Source organism: Periophthalmus magnuspinnatus, chromosome 13, assembly GCF_009829125.3.
Source record: "Periophthalmus magnuspinnatus isolate fPerMag1 chromosome 13, fPerMag1.2.pri, whole genome shotgun sequence".
Lineage (NCBI taxonomy): Eukaryota > Metazoa > Chordata > Actinopteri > Gobiiformes > Gobiidae > Periophthalmus > Periophthalmus magnuspinnatus.
In genome coordinates this window covers 5,967,707-5,979,680 of record NC_047138.1, presented here as the reverse complement: position 1 = coordinate 5,979,680, position 11,974 = coordinate 5,967,707, and the positions used below count along the sequence as shown (strand labels likewise).

General features: G+C 39.2%; 1 protein-coding gene across 1 annotated transcript; it reads left to right on the top strand.

Moving 5' to 3' along the window:
* The first annotated feature begins 5 nt into the window (after positions 1-5).
* Positions 6-9,077, top strand: treh (trehalase (brush-border membrane glycoprotein)). The gene is made up of 15 exons (XM_033976828.2): positions 6-110; positions 389-489; positions 552-693; positions 1,400-1,487; positions 1,598-1,698; positions 1,813-1,905; positions 2,461-2,577; positions 3,362-3,484; positions 3,581-3,630; positions 4,120-4,320; positions 4,416-4,630; positions 5,305-5,416; positions 6,490-6,602; positions 6,680-6,733; positions 7,489-9,077. Exons 1-15 carry the CDS (start codon positions 34-36, stop codon positions 7,630-7,632), a joined length of 1,731 nt encoding a protein of 576 aa, XP_033832719.1. The 5' UTR covers positions 6-33; the 3' UTR covers positions 7,633-9,077.
* Positions 9,078-11,974: the final 2,897 nt, after the last annotated feature.

Genomic DNA, 11,974 nt, shown 5'->3' with positions numbered 1-11,974 from the left:
TAACCTCTTGTCTTCAGAGCAGTCTGGTTCACAATGAGTAGCTGGCTTATTCTTCTGTGTTTCACAGTATTTATTTCTTGTGAAAATGTTCTGCCTCCACCATGTGACAGGTAAGACCAAAGGTTTGCTCGATAAATTTGCTGTATGAATCAGTTTCTCAATTAAATCTTGAGTTTATGAATTGATTGTTATTAGAAGTTTTTTTTTCCACTGACAAAAGATATCAATAATGTTTCTCTGTATTTTCTATATGTATGAAAAGTATGCAATTCATATGAGTTAAGTTTATAAAGGTTATTATATAGTATAGTTTTTTTCATGGACCTTGCACTTCTAATTATGGCAGGCCTATGTGCTAATGCTGTTTAATATTTTACCTTCATTGCAGTGAAATTTATTGCACTGGGTCCATCCTGGATCAAGTACAGAAAGCCAAACTATATGATGATGACAAGTACTTTGTTGACATGAAGCTTAAAGTCGCCCCTGGTAGGTCAGGTTGACAGATTACTTTTGGATTCTCAGACTTGATAATGCTTTTTTTCCTGCAGATATTATTTTATCTGCATTTAAAAACCTCTCGAGTGTTTCCCCAACTGTCCCGCGAGAAAAACTGCAGGAGTTCCTCAATATGTATTTTGAGAAACCAGGCACAGAATTTGAAACATGGACCCCACCAGACTGGCACAGCAAGTAAGTACAATTTCAGTATTTAGTTCATGTAACTTTGTGCAGCAAAATGTATTCAGCGTTTCAGAGTGCTACACAGGTGAGCCAGGTTAACATACATGATCTAAGCCAGTGATTCTTACACCGTCTAAGATGATATTTGTTTTTCCGAATACGCCAGATCTAAACCCAAACTTTGTCTGGACTAAATTATGAGTCTCAATTTAGACCAAGCTTATCACTAGATAGTGTAGTTCTAATTAATGTTTAACCAAAAAGAGGGCGGATGCAGTACTAAATTTGTCTATAAATAAACCAAATACTGCTTTCAATTTAATCCCCAAGAGGAGTAACCCACAAACCTCAACCTGTACATGTGCAGCAAAATATTACATTGAAGAATTTAGAATTTTGTCATCCAATTTCTTCATTGAACTACTTACATATATCAGTATTCACTTCTTGACGATTATAGTAATAGTAATATAGTAATAGTATTAGGAAGGAGGCCCCGGGGAAAACCCAGGACACGCTGGAGGGACTTTGTCTCTCAGCTGGCCTGGGAATGCCTTGGGGTCCCGCCGGAGGAGCTGGAGGACATGTCTGGGGTGAAGTCTGGGAGTCCCTGCTTAGACTGCTGCCCCCGTGACCTGGTTCTTCATAAGCGGAAGAAACTGGGTGGATGGAATATATGGAATCTTGTCATTTTTAAAACGTTATTTTTGTACAGCCCAGCATTTTTAAACAAAATAAAGGACACACAACTGCGTGAATGGGCTCTCAATATCCATCAACTCTGGAAACTACTTGGCAAAAAGGTGACATCATTAAAAATATACACTTTATAACACTATATACACTATAACATTTAAGTTAAGCTTTCACCTCAGACAACTTTAAAATAGTTTTATGTCTTATGTTCATACAGATTCAGGACAGTGTTAAGGATCATGCTGAGCTCTACTCACAGATTTATATGCCGTACCCTGTCGTGGTGCCTGGAGGACGCTTCAGGGAGCTCTACTATTGGTGAGAGCTGTGTCCTTATTCTGTCTGCCCCCGGTGCAGATGTGTTGGACGGGCAGTTTCTCTTTGCACAGGTGAACAGGGCAGTCATATGACCCCCCTCTGTACCCTCCACAGGGACTCCTACTGGGTCATCAATGGACTGTTGCTTTCTGAGATGAGAGACACAGCTAAAGGGATGATCCAGAACTTCCTCCACCTTGTTGATAGGTTAGTCTGCGAAACTACAATTTGTCCAATCTCTCAAATAAGTGTGTTTTAAATGGACTAAATGATGATTTGATTTGTATTTTATGTTTTTAATGGATTAAGATTAGGAATAGGAATACGATTCTCTTTAGAGTGCACATTTTAAACTTTACAACTGCTCATTTTCAGAAGACTGATTGTTATGCATTTCACTACATGATTTTTATTGTTTTTTTAACATAATAAACTGCACATTGTTGTTTGCAGTGGACATTTTATTACTTAAATGATTGTAGCCTTTGTGGTTTTCTAATGGTGATCATACAAGTGTTTATTTTTATTCAGTTGCTCTTCATCTTGTAGCTCCACTGATCTCCATGGGCACTGCAGACAGACACTGCCTTAAAGCCTCTTCCACCTCACAACGCTTCATGAAGGGCTGTGTCTGACTGCAGGTGCTTCGGCCTATTTGTTTTAAATGTTAAGTCATTTGCAGCCCACGCCATTGGTTTGTGAAATGGTGTTCTCAGGGGGATGTCAGGATTGAAAGAGTCACAGATCTTCTCTCTCCTGCAGATATGGCTGCGTTCCAAACGGTGGGCGGATTTACTACGAGCGCCGCAGTCAGCCTCCATTCCTCACTCTTATGGTGGAGAGCTACTATCAGGTCACCAAGGATAAAGAGCTCCTCAGGTGATATTTAGACGTGCGCTGAAGTCCTGTCACACACATTCTCATTTTTCTTCTATTTCCCCAAAATGCAGAATTAAGTTGAACAATTCCCTTGAGCTGCAGTCTGTCCTCTGCCCAGTGCAGCAGGGACAGCTTTGGCTGCAGGGACTCTGGGGTTATTTTCAGACACTGTTGCACATTAGCTTAATTCAAGTGCGCCAAATTATATAATATGATTATGGCATGTGAAATGTCACTGTGACCTTGAAACATTTTGCTGCAGTTACCAATCCTCATGCACTAATGGGTTAAACTGATGAAGAGCTGGCATTTATCTGAAAGGTCATTCACATCACTGCACTCCATAATAACTCCACAGACCATTATTCACAACACAAGCTTTTCAAAAATGTTCAAACTTTGTTATACTGCAGTAGATTGTTTTGGTTATACTAAATATTTTAATCCTAAACGGCACATACTTTATGTAATTAACATTTGAGTTTCAAGCACCTACTTTCTCTTAAACAATGTTGTATTTTTATATCAAAACTTGACAAGTTCAGCAGCTCCTCCACAGACTGAATGTTACTGTGATGGGGCAGCAGATGATTTACTCCAAAATTTGCAAAAGGAAGTTAATAGTTTGAAGAGTTATGCTTCAGTAAACAAATGTTAAATAGTATGCTCTTTAAATCTTCATCTTGGTTGTGGTTTTTTGTCGTATTGTGCTAAACTGCAATGTGCAAAATATTGTCTGCTCACATGATAAAGTGTTTGTTTTGTGTCCTATGTCACATCCCAGGGCTGCTTTACCCAGACTGGATCAGGAGTACTCGTTTTGGATGCAGAATCGCTCTGTTTTGGTGAGCGTGAATGGCAACAACCACAGTCTCAACAGATTTGACGTCCAGGTAGGATTGCCAAGGTATGTCTAAAAGAAATGACCACAAATGATCCAAAACATAATCAGAAAAATGAATGATAAAAGCTGAAACATTTTCCTCTTTGTGATTGAATCCAGGCCTGAGTCTTACACAGACGATCTGGAGCTGGCTGAAGGACTCACGGAGGGTAAGGGTTGATTAGTGGCTGGTTTCATCCTTTTCTTAGGCTTTGTGGATCAAATATAGTTATATAAATGTGCAGATACATTACATATTGCTCTAAACAGTTGTAGCCATTGTCAATTATTGAGAAATCCCTCTAACATTAAAGTAGAAGTTGCTTTTGTTATGTTTAAATGCTATGCCATGGAGAAAGATAAAAAAGGGATCTCAGATTGCAGATGTGGTTCTAATTAACTGTTCTCAAATGCAGTAAAAAAAAAAAAAAAAAATAGCAACTAAATCTAATAAAATAATATACTACTAATGATTCATACTCCAGAAGTTACAACTACTGCAATCAAGTATTATTAGAACTAGTGCTACTATTTATCCATGAAAACATCAAACTCCTGCTCATATAATCAATTACATCAGCAAAATATTTAAACACACTAAATAAATTCTATTAAATGCATTGGTTAAATAACTAAAATGTGTAATTATTCCTACTCAGCTTCTAAGCAACAGTTGTGGATGGACCTTAAAGCTGGAGCAGAGTCTGGATGGGACTTCTCTTCTCGTTGGTACATTAGCAGTACGGGTCAAAACTCTGGCACCCTCAAAGACACGCGCACCAGCCAAATCGTGCCCTCTGACCTCAACGCCCTGCTGTGCCGCACTGAGAAGGTGCTGGCTTCTTTTCACCGAATCATGGGTGAGGAGTCTGATCTGCTCTGAGTCTGATCTGCTCTGAGACTCTAATCTCTCTTACATAATGTGACATAAGGAGCATATGTGCTTTTGTGACAGGCTCTAATGAGTCAGCAGTGCAGTATGAGCAGGCAGCACAAAACAGACTGCGTGCCATGGATGCAGTGCTGTGGGACGACCAGCAGGGGGCGTGGTTTGACTACAACTTGCAGACAGGTTCTAAACATTTGCAATTCTACCCCTCCAACCTGGCACCGCTCTGGGCCGAGTGCTACTCTGATGAGAAGGCACACAAGGCAGTGGAGTATCTCAAGGTTAGTATGAACTGGAAAAAATCTTGATTGAAGGATTGAAAGATGTTGGTTAAGGTAAAATTACTTATAATATCAGTTGTATTGTTACCTGGTACTACCTGTCCCTCTTTTGATTGTCCAGTGCAACCATTTAGGCCTCAGTCCCTCTTCCCTCCTATTTAGAGAATGTTCCTTTTTGGCTGTTCTGGCTTTCAAGATAATATGTTTGTACCTATTGCTATTTCAGACTGTGCTTTACTCAAAATCGGTAGTGTTATCAATAAGCTTCTCTCCGTGTCCCAGCACAATCAGCCATTTAGAGCAGATGCATTGTGCTGAAGTCAAAATGATGACAAGTGTGTTATTGTTAGTGTTATTTTCATATTGCGATGTGTTAAGAGAAAATAGTAGCAATGTGCTTTTTTTATTTGGGACAATTTTGTCACTAGTTATGGGAGTCCAGCAGTGCATAACAGCGCATTATGACTCACCATCTACCACTATAAACAGTATTTTAGTAGTGTCCTGACAGTGGTGGAGGGAGGAGAGTACATCCCCCTCTTCATCAGCTGTGAAACCCCAACCCTCTCCAGTGCACTGTCAGATGTTTTATATTTTCCCTGATGTTGTACCTTTTGTGTCCACTAGAGGGCACCCACGCACCATGAAGCTCTCTCTGTTTCTTTGCTTTACAGGGGAGTGGTGCGCTCAAGTACCCAAATGGAGTCCCTACATCACTGGTGGAGTCCGGGCAGCAGTGGGACTATCCCAATGCCTGGCCTCCTTTGCAACATATGCTGATCGAGGGTGAGGGAAGACGAGACACACATCTGACTCTTTATATCTGCGTCTTTACCAACTGACAGACCATTAGGGTTTCCACTGATAGACAAAACCTTATGAGATTGTGGCATTTGCTGGTCTCCTGTAACCTATCTGTCTCTGTATATGAAAATCCAGTGTAAATTAAAGGTGCACTATGTAACTTTTCATTTGGATTGTCCACCATCACCTGCTTGTGCCCATGGAGATGTTATTGACCATTGATTGATGTTATTGACCTGTAATATTCCACAGCATGACATTAAACATATCAGCCTTCATGAGAACAAGCAGGTGACGCAATCAGGTCAAGTTACAGGTGAGATCTATGGAGCGGCGAGCTTGCTCACAGCCAAAATATATGGTTTTCACTGTTGCTTTTTAGAGCTAAAAACAACTGTAATTGAAAATAATGAAAAAAATGCTACATTTAATGCCATACTGTGCCATAACATCTCCATGGAGACAAGCCGGTGGCAGAGCATTCTCCGGAAAACTGACTATGTAGTACACCTTTAAATGATTTCAAACCATAATTGCAAACTATTCATATTTAGCATTTGGCTTTAGTTCTAACACCCCCAGTCCTCATCAAGCGCTTGTTCCCTGTCCCTGAGATGCCTGCCAGGCTCACAGCTGCTGCAGCCAGCTCTCCTCTCAGGCTTTCACTGCTGTTTTGCCTCCAGCCTGATCTATAGCAAATGAACACACAACAATTTGGAATCAGGTCAACCACGTTCTGCAAAAATTAATTTGGGAAGCACAGTTAGTATCTTTGTTAGTGACACATTTTTCATTCGACCATAGAGTCAACATTCTTTCTACCATCTGTTTGTTGAAAGAATACACAATGGTACACTGATTTTGTAGTATAAAACCAAAAAATAATTATGTTATACAGGTACATTGTGTAAAGGTAATCATCCGAAGAGCTTCTATTCTACTGTCTAGTGTCATAAGCAGGTGTTTCTCTATGTGCTAGCCCGTACAATGTGTTTGGATTGAAGTGCAAAACTGTCTTTTACAAACTACTCTAAAAAGTCGTATTGGATGTTCAGGTTTATCTAAGGTGCCTTCAGAAGACGCTAAGCAACTTGCAGAAGACTTGGCACAGAAGTGGATTCGTACAAACTGGAAGGCGTACACCACGTATGAAGCCATGTTTGAAAAGGTGACAAAATCATCTTGGAAATTCAAACGTGAGTCTTTTATAGCGGTGTCAGAGCTAATACTTTGTTCCTTCCACAGTATGACGTGAATGGGGATGGTAAACCCGGTGGTGGAGGGGAGTATGAAGTCCAGGTACTTTGCATGTGTTTTGTGTCCAGAACTTGTTTATTGTCACTTTGTCTCTGCTTTATTTGCATGCTAATGTACTATCTTCCATTTTGCGTCGTCTCATTTCAAATAAGACCATTTGTTCATTTTTCTGCTCGGCTGAGTTTGGATGTGACACTCCGTCTTTGGTACATATCCACAGTAATTTAGATAGAACAGTGTTGAATGCACACTTTGAATCTTGTTACATGTTAATTTTCCTTTACGACTCAGCCAGTAAATTAGAATTATGTCAAAATCTAGTTTATTTCAGTTGTCCCATTCATAGTATAATTGAATATTGTAAGATACGGCACACACGGTAAACCATTTTTTCACTATTTTTTATTTTCTTTGAGCTTGGATATGATTGTTTAGAGTTAATCAAAAGTAAAATCTGTTGGTCTTAAAGTAACTACCACAATAACACTAACTATATCACAGATTCAAGTCCAAAACAGAACTGAATATAGTCTCTGTTCTCCATTATTCTGCCCAGCAATACCTTTTGCATCCAATAACTTATTTCATCATTCATTTTGTGCCAAATCTATAGAATTAGATTTTGCTTATATTATGTTTCATGTTTATATTTTCTTTGTATATACGTGTATGCACTATTGCAATATTTGACAGCAACCACGAAAAAAAGGAAGCTCATTTGTATGCCTCTGCCTGTTATTCTTCCATGCTATTGTGCTCACCTGCTTTGATGTGTGTGTGCATTTGTGTGTGTGTAGCTTGGCTTTGGCTGGACTAACGGTGTGGCCCTTCAGCTGCTGGACCAGTACGGAGCCTCTCTCACCTCGGGCAGCAGACACAGCAGCCCTGGCCTCCTCCTCATCTTCCTCCTGCTCCTCTCGCTCCTCTTCACGCTCCACTGACACCACAGTGACATGGAGCACACCTGGAGGCTCTGTTTTAGTCCAGCTTTCATTGCACCACATCAGTCACTACAGCTTCTCTGCTACGCTGGAACTAACCACCAACAGCTAGTACAGTATGTGTTGTTTTGCATAAGATCATTTAATGCCATTGATTTTGTAGGTACTGTAATATTAAAGAGATATATTAGGTAAAATCGACTGTTAAGAGCTTGTTGTAATGATGTTGCACGTTTGTGTAATATAGTAGTGCCCTGCAGTCGACCCCCTGTTTCCACCCTCTGCTCACTATTTACTCCCATGTTGCCATTTTGCAGCAATTAAAACAATTAAGTCATTTTAGATCAATATTGTAATTTAAAATGAACAAAAAATGTACATTAATGACCCATGTTTGCTGTAGTCGAATACTAAATGCCCCGTTTTTAACCAACAATTTGGCAGTGTTGCTTGCATTATAATACAAAGTTAAAATGTAAAAAAAAAAAAACTTTCATAAAATAAAATGAAGAAATCAAATTGCATTATTCAGTTGATAATAGGTTTTCATGCTTGAGCTGTGCTGCATATGTGATGGGGATTCAAAATGGCCCAGAAATGGATATCGCTTACAGTGTGTAATAATCTCCGGCATGTTATCAAATTAATAAATATGAGCACTGGTTATCTAAGCATTTATAGTTAATTTGCATTGAATTATTTTTCTTGGGCCTATGATCTGATTAACTAAAGAAACGCAGCAGGATTTAAAACCAGAAAGAACAAGAACAACTCATTTCTCCATTGTTCAAGCCTTTTCTCCAAATATAGGTAACGTTAACCATCCCTTATATATACAGTTCAACATCTTTTATTGTAAATCAAAAGAAATCATACTATTTATTTTTAAAAGAACAGCCTTTGACCCATAGCGATTTCCGTTAAAGGAGGAACTAAAATTTAAATGGAAACCAAAGACAAAGAAAAAAGTCATTTCTACTGTACAGTTTCTGCTTGTGCAGCTATGTCAAAATCCAGGTCAAGCATGAAATTAAGTCCATACAGACATCCAAATACTTGTCACCAAAAGTAATGAGAAATATGCCTTTTGAGGACGAATTTGCATCCCTTTCGGCTGTGGTAGATGTACATTTCTAAGTAGGGATTTCAGTACGTCTGCCTCTTTAGCCTGAAAGCGCACAGCAGATAGAGTGTGCTGCTTAAATGGGTAAAAGGCCAATGAGCAGTGGTCCATGCTGTCCCAAAGATCACCACGGTAATGTGCTATTGTAAGCCTCCATCTACATGTCATATCAGCTGCACTGGCCCATCCCACGCTCTGAGCTGTGACACCCGCCAGGCAGCAGCTGGGAGCACTACATGTGTTTAGACAGATTTAGCAGCAGGCAAAGGCAGGCATTATGTTTGACCCTCACTGACACAGCTAAATCAAGTAGACACTACTCCCCTGCAGTATTTAGAGTGTATTCAGTCTTCTTTCAGAAAAATGACTAATGGACAATGTAACTGCACATATATGTGCATAATAATGTTTGGAATTTTTTAAAACAGTTATAAAGTAAACTGTATCTCTTTATGAAGATCCCTGATTTTGATTCATTCACTATGATCACTTAAATGTGCACTATGTAACTCCTGATGAGGGAGCCTGTCTCCATGGAAACTCCATGAAACCAAGCAAATAGCACCACAAGGCCATATTGCAGGTTTTGGGCAATAAAACACCCACAATGCAATAAATATTTAGTATAAATAATTAGGCAGACAAGTTTAATGCCAGGCTGAGGAATAAAGTCTCCATGGACACAACAGGTGACAGACCATCTGTCCTAAAAGACACAGGACACTTGTTAAGGTAGAAAATCCTGGTAATCCTGTACTTGGTCTATTTAGTGGTTATACTGATATTACTGATAGATGTATCAACACATTAGGACTGAAGATGTGTTTTCATATACACGAATCAACTGTGTTGTCTAAACTTAGTAATGAATGCCTGATATATTGACACAAAAGTTACATAGCTGATATAAATGTACTTTCTGACCAGCGCTGTAGGACTGTATTCTCACTGCAGACATGTGGATACATTGGAGGAATAGTTAGGCACGTGTAAAGCAGCGGTGACAAGTGAGTTACATATTGTTGTGGAAGCAAAGGTCAGGGCATCATGTCCTCCGGAGTCTCTGAGTTACTACTTATGCATACAAACTAGCAGCCACCCACACAAAACATTTCTCAGTTAGATATGAATAAACTTATTCATATTAAAATATACAGAATTTAGAAATGTCTGTGTTTGAGTACGCAGAAGAATTTTCCTCAGAAACTCCTGACAAACAAGGTCGACAAAATGCAGCTTATGTTTGTGTAGACCCTCAGTCGTCCAAAAGGCAGCTTACAGATTTCTAATTGTTCATATTGACTAAATATTGACTAACTAAGTGCATATGTGTAGATATATATGTATGTATATATATGTATACATATATATGTATACATATACATATGTATACATATATATGTATATATATATATATGTATACACATATAACACTACACAATTTTTGCAAAACATTGAAAACTATGCTGTTGGTTATGAACATTTAACAACAATTATCTTTTTTTTTCTTTCAACCTCCTCCTTCTCCTAAAGCTCCATGTCACCTGAACCATTTTCCTTTTTATTGCATGTAGTTCTAAAATCTGTAAAATGCTCTCAAAGCGCAGTGATGTTGGAGAGAGGGGGGAACAATGGCTGTGGATTCCTGCTGTATTTGAGTGGGGCTTCCATTACAAAGCTCACTCTGGCCCCTGCAGCACACATCACACACTGCTCATTATCCGCTGAGTCCTGCACGGGCTCTCCTGCTCTGCACGGCCAGCTTCACCCTCTCTTTAATGTCTCAGGCTGTGTGCGGGAAACTAGATACAGACTATATAACATTTAAAAATTACAATTACAATTATTTTAACAAGTGAAAACCAAACCTCAAAATGTATACTAAATGCCTTTAATTTCCCATTGTTAGTCTTAGTTATAATAAAGTGGCACTCAAAATTATATTGACGTTGCTATATATATATATTTGTATAAAAGAGTCGCAGTTGTAGCTCTGCAGTAATGATAATAAGTAACATTTTAAGAGTATATCCCTAGAAGAAATGGCTATAGTATCCCTGTTGTGGCAATGTAGTATGTTTACGTCAACTAATATTTGTATTAATTGTATTTTTACTTGAGTTTAGTTGAGTTGAGGTACTTGATATTATGTTTTTCTTGCGTGTGCGGTGGCATGCTGTTCCTGAGCTGCAGACCTCTCTAATTCACTCTGCTCTAATCAATAACTCATTGAAGGGAGCATGCCTTTGTCCCTTTGCAATGCATTTCCTAATTATGACCATTGCATTCACAGCAATCCCTCTGTCTTTGGCTTAGCACTAAATTGTGTGTAAATGAATCCTGATCCTTGACCTCTAAAATGGAAGGATTGGCTAACTGCAGGCATTATACAGATTAATATAAGATAGCTTAGTGATATTGATTTGGAAGGGGCTGGAGATATCAGGCTTTTCATAATCAATAACTCTTGAGGTATCGTTCCTATAGACTTTTGGTTCCTTTAGTGGACATTTGATCAAATGAAGGGCGAGCTGTTATTTAAAGGAAATGTAATATTATCGGGGAGGATGTGCTCTCAACACGAGGGGTGGAAGGAGCGCTCAGAATTCAAAATGTTCTATATTGCAATACTGACACAGATATACCGGTAGTAATAACCTTTTTGTTCCGTTTGACCTCAAGAATATTAATGAGGTGGTCCATGTGGCTGACTGGAACGACAACAAAATAACCTGGTATTGTAACAGCAGGGAACTAAAAATATTTGCTTTATAAAGTAATATCAAAAGTCTCATGTTTCCTTGTGACACTATGAACATCCATCAGAATATTTTGCCAGAAGATGGTGGTAGTGGTGCCCATCACATGAGGAATCACATGCAGTTATGATGTCGACAGGTCAGCTCCTTGTTGAGGGCAACTCCTGGGTTTGGACCTTGGTATGGGACCTGAACTTCAGTCTCTGGGACGTGAACTTCAGTCTCTGGGACGTGAACTTCAGTCTCTGGGACCTGAACTTCAGTCTCTAGGACATGAACTTCAGTTTCTGGGACGTGAACTTCAGTCTCTGGGATCTGAACTTTAGTCTCTGGGATGTGAACTTCAGTCTCTGGGACGTGAACTTTAGTCTCTGGGATCTGAACTTCAGTCTCTGGGATCTAAACTTCAGCCTCTGGGATCTAAACATCAGTCTCTGGGACCTGAACATCAGTCTCTGGG